The 13,993-nt window shown below is 45.4% G+C and overlaps 2 protein-coding genes across 2 annotated transcripts in view; both read right to left on the bottom strand.

Moving 5' to 3' along the window:
- ANO2 (anoctamin 2) overlaps positions 1 to 9,955 on the bottom strand; it is a 326,751-nt gene extending 316,796 nt beyond the window's left edge. Inside the window, exon 1 of the mRNA XM_029955559.1 lies at positions 9,934 to 9,955. Coding sequence (XP_029811419.1) covers positions 9,934 to 9,955 — 22 coding nt within the window. The remainder of the gene's footprint in view (positions 1 to 9,933) is intronic.
- Positions 9,956 to 13,364: 3,409 nt separating this feature from the next.
- The window catches only part of VWF (von Willebrand factor), a 130,458-nt gene continuing 129,829 nt past the window's right edge, over positions 13,365 to 13,993 (bottom strand). Inside the window, exon 52 of the mRNA XM_029953391.1 lies at positions 13,365 to 13,688. Coding sequence (XP_029809251.1) covers positions 13,500 to 13,688 — 189 coding nt within the window. The 3' untranslated portion in view covers positions 13,365 to 13,499. The remainder of the gene's footprint in view (positions 13,689 to 13,993) is intronic.

The raw sequence follows: 13,993 nt of genomic DNA, 5'->3' as shown, positions 1-13,993 counted from the left end.
ATGAGATGTATCTACGAGACTGAATTCCAGCCAGAGGAAGTAAGCAGAGTGATGTGTGCTACCCCCAGACCTGGCCCATAGAAACCTTCTGCACACGCTCCCGCACACCCCTCTGGGCTCTTCTCCCCTTTCAGATAAATGGCAAAGCAACCCTTAGGATCACCCTAGAAGTCATAGTTGAAACTGGCTAAGCCTCCATCATTCAGGATTCCTGAAAAGTTATATGGACAAAAGCCACCCCAGTAACTTATTTACCCACCTGGACTATTACTTTTGCAAGAAGTGAACTATAGTGTTTTACTTCTCGTTTATTTTTTGGCCTATTCGCTAGAACGCTAGCTGAGCATGACCCTTGCTAGTGTAGCACCCTTCACTAGGAACGAGGTAATAATAAAGACCTCCACTTACAAGTGCAGCAGTTAGCCCCCTGAGACACCATCTGAGTCAAACACCCACCATCAGAGCCCTGCTCAAAAGACTCTCCCCAAACTTCTCCCAACCTGACAGATTTAACAGACCCCTCACGATTTCTACAAATCATGGTGTGGGAGGAGATACTCAAAGTTAGGGACTAGATATCATCCCGGTGCAGTCTGCCACATAGTAGGTGCTCAATGAAAGAGTAGATTAAAACACTGAAATGCTGAAAAGATGAGCAGAAAGAGTTCTGGCCAAAATAATCTCCTCTAAGCTTTGTGCTATAGAATTCCAGAGCTTTGGTTATGTTGAGTTCAAGCACTGTTGAGCAGTAAAAAAGGTGATTTTAAAGAAAAGTTGTGGCCTTGCCCACAGGGTACCCCCCCCCCCGGTCCAATGATCCCTGAAGACAAAAATTAAGGCTGAGATCTCAGCTTCTCATTCTAATTAAATAAACACAACAATTTCACCCTTTTCTAAATCATGAGGATCACTTCTGAATTAATATTAGAGAGTCCTGACATTTCTGGCCCTTGCCCATGACCCACATCTGAAACCGTTTGTTGACAAAATACTTTTTGACTAAAAGCCTGCTGACAAAAACGTATTTTCAGTACCCATAAGATAACTGGTACTGGGGTGGACACTCTTCTATAAACACCCATATAACAGGATAAAATACATAAGCCAACCATCCTCAGGTACTGAGAAACCATCAACACAGAAGTGGAATCCCTGAGAAGAGAAAGTCACAAACACAGCCCCATAATGACATGTGGTACAGGGAGCAGGAATCCAAGTGAAGCAAAATTCCACTGAACTGAGGAGGCAGAGGTCAAGGTTTGGAGTAGCTAAAATGGCTGGAAATAATGGGGCAGAGCACAGGAGAGGAGGAATCTGTGCAAAGGAAAGACTCCACATGCATAAGGGTGAGATGTGTGAGGCTGACCAGAAATAGACTGCCACAACACTGAGATTAGAACAAGATGCTGGAGGTCAAACAGTACCAGGACAGGTTGGAGTTCCAGCCTAGCCAGAGTGGCAAGACTTCGTCAACCTGTCCTAGCGCTCCAGACATCAGCTGAGACACAGGACCCATTTTAGGAGTAAGAACTACACACTAGAAAAATGTCTGCAGTAGACTATCCCTAAAAACTTCTAAGGCCAAGCTCTGAGCAAATCAACAAGGAAGGCCGACTTGAGAGGTTGAGTCTTAGCGAGTTAGAGAATCTTGGGAAATACCCGGCATTTTACACAAACATACCCCAACAAAGCAGAAAATCAAACCTAAATAAGCTCAAAGGAATCAGCCAGTAAGTAAACTGCCTGCTAGAAAACTTTTTATAATTTTTTAACCCTCCTGAGATAATGTTGTAACACTTACGATGCCCATTTTACAATCAAAACTTACTAGACATGCAAAGAAACAGGAATAAATGACCCATGAAAGACACAAACAATAAAAACTGATCTCAGCCCTCTGAACTTTTTCACTTTTACTCTTTCCCCAACTTCATGGAAGATGGCACCTGTGTTGTCCTCACAGGAAAAGGCTGGTCAAGGCTTCAGGGTCACACACACAGGCAGGGCCTGTGCTGGATCTGGCCAGTCAAGGGGACTGGTGTTTTGTCTCCTTACTCCTACCTAGTTCCACTGTTTATGCTTTTAAAATAAACAGGACTTGATCGCCAAAAATAAACAAATGAAACACACACATACACACACCTGTTCTCAAGACAGCCAGATGCACAACGTAGAGATCAAGAGTCGCTTGCTCCTCCAACTAAGCCAGCCAGGAGCCCTCCAAAGACAAACCTTTAAAAGTAGGAAACATAAATATGTTCTAATAAGTAGAGATAAGTAGAATCCTACTAAGTGGAAGATATGGAAACTTCAAAAGTGCAAAGAAATAGAAAATACAAATAAACAAAAACAAATGTAATAGTTTCATACTTCCAGATTTCAAAACCTATTACAAAATTACTGTGGTACTGGCATACAGACAAAAAACATAGATCAGTCATTAGGTTTGGGATTCCAGGAGCACCTGGGTGGTTCAGTCAGTTAAGCCTCCAACTTCAGCGCAGATCATGATCATGCAGTCTGCGAGTTCGAGCCCCATGTCAGGTTCTGTGCTGACAGCTCAGAGCCTAGAGCCTGCTTTGGTTTCTGCATCTCCCTCTCTGCCCCTCCCCTGCTTGCACTCACTCTCCCTCTCCCTCTGTCTCCCTCTCTCTCTCTCTCCCTCTCTGTATCTCTCTCAAAAATGAATAGACATTTTTTTAATTAAAAAAAAAGAATTGAGACTCCAGAAATGAAATCTTGAATTTCAACAAAAGTACAAAGAAATGGGGAAAGAAATGGGGAAATGGTACTGGGACAACTGGATGTCCACACGCAGAAGAAGGAAGTTGGATCCTTTCCTCACACAATACATAAAAAATTAACATTTTCAAAAATGGATTGTAGAGCTAAATGTAATAACTAAAACTATAAAACAACTGGGTGATAATACAGACTAATCTTTATTACCTTCGGTTAAGCAATGGTTTCTTAGCTATTGTAATACCAAAAAGCACAAGCAAAGAAAAATAAACAAACTGGCTTCCATCAAAATTAAAAATGTTTCAAAAGACACCATTAATAAAGTAAATATACAACCTAGAGAATTGGGAGGAAATAATTCTAATATATCAGAATAGGGACTTCTATTCAAAATATATAAAGAGCTTTCACAACTCAACAAATAAAAGGCAACCTAATTTGAAAATGAGCAAAAGGCATGAATAGACATTTCTCCAAGAAAATATGCAAGAAATATTCAACAGCACATGAAAAGATGTTCAGTATCATTAGTCATGAAAGAACTGCAAATCAAAACTACAATGACATACCGCTTTACACCACTGGGATGGCTGTGATAAAAAAGACAGACAATAACAAGTGTTGATGAGGATGTGGAGAAATTAGAACCCTCAGACATTGCTGGTGGGAATGTAAAATAGTACAGTCACTTTGGAAAACAGCCTTGCAATCCCTGAAGCTAACCAGCCATTCTACTCTAGACACACACACACACACACACACACACACACACACACACACCTGAACTTGAACATTCATAGCATCATTATTCATAGTAACCAGAAAGTGGAAATCCAAATGTCCATCAACTGATAAACAAACAAATGTAGTATATCCACAGAAGGGAATATTATTTATCTATAAAAAGAACTGGTAAAAAATAAAAATAAAAAGAACTAATACATGTTAATACTAAAATTAATACATGTTACAATATGGCTAAAACATGAAAACATGCTCAGTTAAAGAGCCCAGACACAAAACACTATATATTATAGGATTCCACTTATATAAAATGTCCAGAATAGGGAAATCCATACAGACAGAGATTAGGTTAGTGGTTGCCCAGAGATGGAGGGAGGAAAGGTGAATGGCTGTCAGTGAGTATGAGGTTTCTTTTTAGGATGATGAAGTGTTCCTTGTTTTTGTTAATGGTTTTTTTTTTTTTTTGAGACAGAAACAGAGCACGAGCGGGGGAGGGGCGGAGAGAGAGGGAGATACAGAATCTGAAACAGGCTCCAGGCTCTGAGCTGTCACCAAAGACCCTGATGTGGGGCTCAAACCCACAAACTCCAAGATCATGACCTGAGTCAAAGTCGGACGCTTAACTGACAGCCACCCAGGCACCCCAAGATGATGAAAATGTTCTAACATTAGACAGCAGTGATGCATGCATAACTCTGTAAATATAATAAAAACTACTGACTTATATATTTTTAAAGGGTGGATTTTATTATTGCATCTCAATAAAGCTAGCCTGGAATTTTTTTTAAAAATAGAATTCCTAGAACTAAAAATTACAATAACTAAAAAGAAAAACTTCATTGGATGAGCTTAACAGCAAACTGGAGAAGGCAGAGCAAAGATCAGTGAAGTTAAGGATGGTTCAATAGAAATGATCTGATCTAGGGGTGCCTGAGTGGCTCAGTCGGTTAAGCATCCGGCTTTGGCTCAGGTCAGATCTCACAGTTCCTGGAGCCTGTTTCAGATTCTGTATCTCCCTCTCCCTCTGACCCTCCCCTGCTCCAGCTGTCTCTCTCTGTCTCTCAAAAATAAATAAAAAACATTAAAAAAATTTTTTTAATAAAAAATAAAAAAGAAATGATCTGATCTAGAAAACAGAAGACATGAGACTGGAAAAATTTTAACAAAGTCTCTGGAACTGGTGGGGCCACATAGTCTAACATGCATGTGATTAGAGCTCTAGAAAAAGAAGAGAATGAAAATAGAGCATAAAATTAATTGAAGAAACAGTGATCGAAATCATCCCTAAAAGTTGACAGAATACAGTAACATCCACATTTAAGAAGATCAACAAATTCAAAGTTAAGAAAAATACAAAGAAAATCACATCTGCAGACATCATAGTCAAACCACTGGACATCAAAAATAAAAATAAAATATCAAAAGCTACCAGATTATAAAGGTATTCTATATGAAAAAAGTAAAAATCTGGATTAAGGTTGACTTCTCAACAGAACCATGGAGACCCACAGAGAACATCTGGAGTGCTCAAAGGAAAAACCTATCAACCCATTATTCTGTATCCAATGAAAGTATTCTTCTAAAAGGAGAGTGAAATAGACAGATTTCCATAAAAATACAAGCTGAGTGGAGTGCCCGAGTGAGTGGTTCAGTTGGTTAAGCAGTTAAGCGGTTAAGCGTCCAACTTTGGCTCAGGTCATGATCTCAAGATTCATGAGTTTGACACCCACGTCAAGTTCTTTGCTGACAGCACCGAGCCTGGAGCCTGCTTCAGATCTGGTGCCTCCCTCTCTGCCCCTATCCCGCTCACACTCTGTCTCTGTCTCTCTCTCAAAAATAAACATTAAAACATTTTAAAAATGTAAAAAAACCACAAGCTGAGAGAATTTGTCACCAGCAGAACTACACTTAAAGATGTACTTAAAGGAGGTTCTTCAGGCTAAAAAGGAGAGAGACTGGCAGCCCCTGGTCTCAGTGGACGATGAACCATGGAGCTTTTTATATGCTATAAGCCACTACTTCCCAAATGAGAGGTTTAACCCAGTGGCTGGTGATCTAAAGGTGTACCAACAGCATTTTTAAATATATAACAGCGTGCAGTGGACCAGAAAAGAATAAAACACAAACATCCCTTTAAAAAACATCAGAAACAATAAATGCTCACGTGATAAATAATACGCTTTCCAAAAATCTATTAATGAAACTACAGCTCATTATGTTGGGCAATGTCTTATATAAATAGCACGAATATCACTGTGACATTCTTCTTAACGTTTAGTGTTGATGAACTACAACTGGCCTCCTGCTGTTAGACAATGAAACCGTGTAACTTATAACTTACTGTTTTCTGACCAGCCTGTTAGGAAGCTCACAGATAAGTTTTTGTTCAACGATAGTACCTATTCTTAGTCTAGGTTTTGTAGCATAATACTGTGCTCCCAGTCCTTCATGATTTCACACTTGTTCATTTTTCCTTGTTTCACATTTTACTGTATCTGGATTTTCTTCTTTCGTAAACTGTTTGAAGATAAATAATACATAGAAATAGTTATTTGATACAGGCAAAAAATAAAACCGGGATTAAAAAGGAATTGGGTGAAGAACAATTACCAAAATACTTAAAAACAGGGAAATTTTATTCTTATGTATTTGTAAACATTTTTCTCAATGGAGATACATTATTGCTTTTTTTAAAGCTATGTTTAATTAGCTTATCATGAATATCAGACATCAAAGACTATAAGAAATTGGAATTATCCCTCTATCAGTGAACAAGTCAGAAGATACAAAGTATTAAAAAAGAAACAGGTCCAAAATGGAGTCATTTGCACAGGTGCAGACACACACACACACACACACACACACACACACACACACGCTTACACACGAGCTCACAACCCAACAAACCAAGCCTTAACAGTTTCAGCCTATCCCTGAAAAGTCAGTCTGAAACTGCCTGATCAGCCCTAGGGAGGTAGTAATCTGTATAATAAAAACACTGTCATTCCCTCCCCAGCAAAAAGATGGTTTCCTGGCCTGAAACAAATCTGTTTGTATTTGCTAATAACTTCTTGCCCCACCCTCCTTTAAAAAAAAAAAAAAAAAAACCACTTCCATTTTGTACAATTACTCCAATCTCCCCTCAACTTGCTGGTGGGATATTGCTGGATTCATGTATCATTTAATAAAACTATAATTAATAACTTAATTAAAATAAAATTAGACTTTTGAGTTTATTCAGTTGAATTTTTACTCAGGCCAATTGACAGCTATACTTCCTATACTTTCTTGACAAAGGGTAGTGTACATGTGTTTGCTAAACTGAGGGAGGAAATGACACCAGCTAATTGTTGTAATCCTTTAGCCGTATCAGTGAAAGTTAACCTCAATGGAAAGTTTTCAGCTAGACAGACTTAAAAGTTATTTCCCTGAAGTTTCTGGAGGAGAAGCAGGGTGGACGAGAGGAGTCCAGGAAAGACCGAAAGTACATCTTGAAATAATCACTGTACAATCAGGCAACTTCATTGGTGCGGTCTGAACAAGTCAACATTTGACCCCCACCTCCTCCTTCCCATGACCAACAGCAGTGGATAAGGCTGTGAAAGTATCAAGATCATCTCAGGGTACCAAGAATCTAGAAAGCTGAGGTCTTGACAGGCAGGTGTTGTGCCTTTACTGATCTCTGTAACTCTAACACAGAGCACAGTGTCTGGCACACAGTCCAGGTGATAGGTACCCTCTGAACTGATGTGAGTCGCACTTAGAGGGGCATAATTAGAGAGTCAGGTTTGCTAGGGCCTGTCAGGACCCTAAGCACATCTTCCCCCAGGGGAAGCTCAGTTTCCCGTGTCTCCGTAAACCCTAAATGTGGAACTCAGGTAATTTCTGCTGGTGAAGACACATCCCCAGTGTAGGTCACAGTGGCACATTTCCTTACAAGTTTGGTGATCACAACCAGCCTTTCTGGGCTTGGCCCCACAAAATAAACTAACCATGATGAATCCAGATTGGAAATACTGCTGACTCGAACAACACAGGGTTAGGGGTGCCAATCCCTTTGGGCAACAAAAATCTGAGTGTAACTTTGCACTCCCCCCAAACTTAACTACTAATCGCCTTCTGTTCACTGGATGCTTACCAATAACATAAACAGTCAATTAACACGTTTTGTGTATGTATTATGTACTGTATTCTTACAACAAAGTAAACTAGACAAAAGAAAATGTTACTGAATCATAAAAGCACATACATTTACAGTACTGTACTGTAAGAAAATCTGCATATAAGTGAACACACGCAGTTCAAAACCATATAGTTCAAGGTCAATGGTAGTGTATAGGCACAGCCCTGCCTGGACTATGACCACCGCATTTACCTAAGAGCCTTGCAAAATTCGCGTCTCCCTCAAAGCCCAGTTCCATTCACATTTCCCATCCATTCTCTCTCACATCTATCCTTCCTTCTCATGACTTCTTAAGAACAGAACCAAAGCAACAAGGTGAGGTGTTGGGAAAACAAGTTTGAATTCCGGTTTTATCCTTCTGTGATTATTCAGTGGTTAACACAATACAATAGGCATGTTTCTAAACCTCTCTGAGCCTCTTCAATGACACCATTCCTCCTCAACACTGACGACAAAGTTGTGAGGCAAAGCACCTAGCTAGCACAGGGTCTGGATTAGTGGGTACTTGATGAATGTTGGTCTTCCTTTTCTCTGAAAGCCAAGAACATATGGCCTGAGCTACAAACCTCCACGTGATCTGGCTCACTCTTGCCACTCTCCCACTGCACCTCTCTGCCCCAGGCACTTGGCTTTCCTACATTTTTTGGACAGCTCAAGCACACTCCTGCTACAAGGTCTTCCATCTATATATGCCTTTGCAAGATCATTCTCCAGATATCTGCAAGTCTTATTCCTTCATTTAATGCAATCTCTGTTCAAACTCCCCTCCACCAAGAGGCCTTCCCTAAACCACCTGATCACAAGTAGAGACTGATTCCATTTTGTAACCAGAGGCAAGATCCATGTCTAATGGTCGAATTTCTGTTCTCCATGTGCTCTAGGAACACCAAAAATGGGGTGGGACAAGTTTCTCTCAGCCAGCAGAAAGAGTCCACAGAAGGGTGGATTTCCAGAAAATCGGGTCCTCATTCCATTAAAGCTTCACTTGAGGCTCTATGACTCTGGTCGTGGAGCCCTGTCCCACAACAGATGATGGCAGAGAAGGTACAGGTGGAAACCAGATCAGAACCCGAGATTGGTGTTTGGAACCCACCCTTACCCCTCACACAACCACTTCAATCAGCCTGCAAAGTGACCCAAGTTCCCACATACAGGCCCCTCAGAGAGCATTACAGATTGCTGGAAAGGACCATGTTAGGACTTTGCCTCCCAAAATGACAGGTGCATGGCAAGTCACAGAGCAAAAGGGCCCTGGATGCCAAGCAGCCACGACAGGGTGACAGACACCGAGGTGCACTAGGCCTCTGAGGTCAGATCATAAGACCAAAGTCCAGGCAAGCAGAGGGACCGAGAGTACAACAGTCCTCTAGGGGAGCCCCCGCATTGTCTTAAGATCCTCCCTCCCTTGCCACTTGCCTTCCGGCTTAGATCTAACCTTGCTCAGTTGGGCCTTCGGTCATGGACCATGGTCCACATGGTTCCCAGAGATATCTCTCCACACCTGCTCACAAGGTTTCAGGACTAGGACTGATGCCTACCTTACAGTTACTTTAGTTCACCGTTCATGCCAATAGCGTGGGCACCTCCCCACTCCACGCCTCTCTCAAGAACCATGAGAGGAAAGACATTCAACATAATCCCTTTCCGGGCAAGGTCGACCCTGCTCAAATGCAAGTGTCTGCTCAGGAGAACTTGGGAGATGCGGCAGAGTAACGTTCTCCCCTCGCAAAGTCCATCTGCTTTTCCTCTAAGAAAAGTCCCCGGTTAAGGCGTGCCTGCGTTTCCCTTCACCCTGAGCTGTAAATGCCCTTCCTGAGCCCAGGTTTGGGTTAGGGTTGGAGAAGTCGTCCCAAAACCTTGGCAACACTCCAGGGAGGTCAAAGTCGCTGGGGGTGAATTCGAACCTCTGTCCTCAGCACTGCTGGTGAATTACACCCCAGCTGTTCGCTTGCCCCGCATAACCTGAACTAAACATCCAAGGACTTACAATGAGTTGAGGCAAAAACGCAGAGGTAGGAATCGGTAATCAGTCACCCAAAAGCCGCTGCACCAATATTACAGCAATAATAAGTGTGTGGGAAATTGCTCACGCGTCCCTCGGCTCCCCACCCCGGCAAAAAAGGGACCAGTTTCCAGCACCACCCTCTCCAGGTTCACCTGGGGTCACCAATCCCAAGGCAAGGAGCTAGGAGGCCGGCTCCGTTACTCCCAGCCCCTCTCGCTCCTACCACTCGCCGGGACGCCCGGGACCAGGGGAGACTCACCGTGCAGCCCGGGGGCGGCCATGGTGCGGAAGCACAAGACGCGATACCCGGACTGGCCCGCGGCAGCGCCGGCGGCGGCACGGGTTTATTCCGCCGCGGGGCTAATTCCAAAGCTCTCAGCGGCGCCCGGACGTGCCCGCCCCCCGCCCGCTCCTCCCCCTGCCCTCCCCCTCCCCTGCGCCGTCCTCCGCGCCGCCCGGGTTCGAGTGACCGCTCCCGCCTGCGCCCGGTGCGCACAGGCGCCGCGAGCACCACGTGGGGAAGGTGCGCGCCCCAGGTAGGGGCTAGCCCAGGCCGCGCTGGGGTTCGTGAAGCGGTGGGGAGAGCGGGGCAGAGAGCCGCCCGCTCTCCTCCACCCGGGGGAGGTGCCTCCTAACCCGGTTCGGGCGTGAATGTTCAGCCGGATTATCTCGTGCACCGTCTGGCTGATTAGTTTCCAATCCCGCCTGGCCGCCCGGTCCGGGCACTGCCTGGGTCGGGTGGGAGGTTCCCATGCCCAGCTGCCTTCACTCTCACTCGCCCTGTCGACCAGCTGTCCCCACCTTTCCCTAGACTCCAGGGGGCGGGGGTGAGGGTATAGCGCACAAGAGATAGACGGGGAAAGAGGCTACAAGAGGCAGAAGAAGGAGTCGGTCTTAATGGCAGCCTCCCTCCCCAAAACGTTTGGGAGTGGGTGGTGGAGGGAGATTGGAAGCATAGAATGAAAGAAGCGCCATCTCTGCCTCCAGGTTTTGGTGCCCAGCGAGGAGCTGAGAAATGGAAGGCCCTGTAAAGGGCCATTGTGGATAATGGAATCTACAACCCCAAGATGCCCCAAAGCTAAACAAGTTCTTTAATGCCAGGAACCCGACATATAAAAGGGTGTTAAGCTGAAGTATGCCGTTTAGTCTTCATTGTGAAGAATGGTATCTCCTGCACTAGCAGACAGGAGACAACACAGGAGTCAGGGAAGCACAGAAGCACAGGAGGAGAACCAAAACGTCCCAAACCAGAGCTTTCTTCTGGCCACTAGGAATAGTCAAGGCTAATGTTACACAGGACTTCCTCTTCCTCAGGTACCCTTCGCAGAGCTTTACCCCTGGAGATATTTGACTCTGACAACCCTCTGAGGCAGTTACTGCTAGTGTGCCCGGCCCAGGGGTGAGAGACTAGTGTGAAAGGTCAAACTGGCCGCTAAGAGTGTGCCTGCATCCCCAGACAGGCAGTCTGCTCAGAGTCCGTCCCCGACATTTTGCCAGTCGGCTTCTTTCTCTCCCACACAATGCCTTTCTTCCCGTTCACTCCCAGGGACCCTTCCCCATGTCTTCTCAATGCCAAGAGCACTGGAAACCTTTCTACCATGGATCCTCAATCCATTCCCTTTCTTCTCTCCCTCCAGCACTTTCTTAGCCACTTAACCCCTGTAGACCCGCTCCTTGAGACTCTCCTAAAACTCTCCCCTTGGGGGACACTCTTACCTGACCTGAGAGTAAGTAAGAAAGAGAGTTCCTGACCCCAGAGGCAGGCCCTGACCCAGAATACCTGCAGAGGAAGGCAAACTCCTGAGACACACCCCGCTACTGGTTTTCTCTTTTTGCAGCCTTCTTCCCCTGCTCCTCACTTTTTTTTTTTTAAATCAAAACAGTTTTTCTGACTTGGCTTTTTTCTTGGCAGTGAATTGTCATATCAGTATATGAGAAATTCAGGCTATGGAGGCACAGGCAGTTGGAAAATTGACACTTGATGCTGGAGCGGTAAACTCGCTGCTGAGTATCTTTGTGGCCGATGCCTCCAATAACACCTCACCCCCAGCTAGAGTGTTAGGGCTCAGTAAGAAGAGAGGTAATTCCCTGCCCCTGGATCTGGTTTCCTACAGAGACCTCAGAGGCTACTCAAAGTTGGAGGCGGGATGGACAGACAGATGACAACCTTTGAATTATTGAGCAGTTATATAATCTTCTATCCATTCTTCCTTTCCTCCTTACTAAATTCCCCACCAAAACTGCTCAACACAACCCATGCCATTTGCCTGTAATGGATCTTCCCTCCAGGTTGTTCCCCACAGAATCATAAGTGGTTAAGTCCTAGACATCAGGAGTCAATGGTTCCCATGACAGCAAGGACTGAGCCTGTGAGCAACAGGGATGGTGTGGCTCTGGTGGGATGGCCTGGAAGTTCTTGCCTAGGTGGCAAGGCCCCTGGGTTCTGAACCTGGCCTGCCCCCCAGCAGCTGTGTGACCTTTGGCAAGTCACTCGTGTTCTCTGAGCTGCTTTTCTTCTCTGTAAAGGGGCAAGGGAGGGGCATTGGATTAGATGATGTCCGAATCCTTTCCAGCTTCACCATCCAGCACTTTAAGTGAGTAGAGTCTTTCCTGTGTTAAAAGGATCTGGAATGTAAATTCTCCATCAAGTTCCAGTCACACACCCAGGGCATTTCTTTTATTCTCATGGGTAATCTCTCCCCAACTAGAGCCTTCAGGTCTTGGCAGCATCTTCATGTAAACATTTTTCATAAATTTTAAGGAGGGACAACCTCTCCCTGAGAATGACATTACCAGACAGTGATTTGAGGACTGGGTGGAGTTTGCTGTTATCTGCATCCTTTGGCTAAAGGATGTCTGGAGTAGGCAGACCCTTGTCTTTCAGCATCCAGCGCAAAAGAAACTCAGCTCTTTCACCCCTCAGGATAAAGTAAATCCCTAATGCTCTACTACTAATGATAGAACACGAAACACGTATTCCCTGCTTCAAGCCTTGATTGCCTCCCATTTTTATTCTTGTCACTTCTTATATTGTTACTTTATTGTAGAGCAATTTACAGTTATCCCCAGACTTTCAGCAGTATTTTACCATTCAACTCTATGAGTGAGACTCACATTCCTATTTGCCAGACAAGGAAACAAAGTCTGAGAACCACTAATGGTCTTGTTTGGGACCACGCAATAGAACAAGGGCCATGTGTAGATGAACCTCCAAGCCTGGGGTTTATCCGCCATGGCCGAGCCCATGCTGAATGGGACCCTGCTCCTGCCAGCACACTGTTTCCAGCCTCCTCAGTCCTCAGCACCTCTCCCGCCCACAGGGGCCCCTGAGGGTACACAGGACCTTAGGGAACCAAGGGCTCAGAGAAGCCCCTGCACACCGGCTCAAGCTCCCTCACCACAAGGCCAGCCACACTGGCGATAACCAGTCTGTCTTGGCAAGAACCTGGCTCCAGGGCCCACCCCTCTGCTCTTCTCAGAAGCCCCTGGATCCAGAGCTTAGAGACCCCAGTGTTGCTAAGCAAATCCCTTTTACTTTAGGGCACTGGGAGGAGGTTCTGAGGAGGCCTGCCCCACATAACCCCTCCCCACCCCCAGAGGTTGGCCATGCCTGGGGCTGGCCCAGGTTCAGAGTCCGAGCCCAGCCTACCGCTGTGATCTCAGCCTAGAAGACGCAGTGAACCATCAGCCTTTTGCAAGGTGAGAGATTGGCCTTTATTGTGGGCTCAGGAGGGCACAAGAGCAGAGGACAGGGAGGACAGAGCAGCGCTCGCCGGCCAGTCAGGTCCAGTGAGGCAGGTGACAGGAGAAGCCCAGGCGGCAGCCTCACTTGCTGCACTTCCTGGGGGAGCACTTGCACTGCATGGCATTGAGGACTTCGTGGTAGATGAGGGAGCCGTTGGTGCAGCGCAGGGGCACCCGCATGGGCTCCGTCCGGGTGGGCGAGCAGCAGGAGCACTGGTCCTGCACGTCCTCCGTGTCAATGGAGTACAAGGCTTTGCTGGCGCATTTACCCTGGGACGGGGCAGAGAGAGGCAGGGCTAGGCAATGCCGGAGAGTCCTGCTCGGTGCTTTGTGAAGGTAGACCTCCAGAGAGTCTGACGTGTCCACTCTCCTTATAGTACTATGATATCCAAACCCCACTAGCCATAATTTCTATGCATGTTCCATCAGGAAACATAGTCCCCACCTTCCCTTCAAAAACTCTCCTTTCTCTTTAAAGGACTTGAATCTTTCTACAGTTTTACTTTTTCCTTCTGGGGTCAGAAGTTCCCAGGTGCTTCAATAAAACATTTGCTTAAAAATATATGCTTCCAGCT

Source organism: Suricata suricatta, chromosome 10 (assembly GCF_006229205.1).
Source record: "Suricata suricatta isolate VVHF042 chromosome 10, meerkat_22Aug2017_6uvM2_HiC, whole genome shotgun sequence".
In the NCBI taxonomy this organism is placed as follows: domain Eukaryota; kingdom Metazoa; phylum Chordata; class Mammalia; order Carnivora; family Herpestidae; genus Suricata; species Suricata suricatta.
This window is presented reverse-complemented; position numbering and strand designations above follow the sequence as displayed.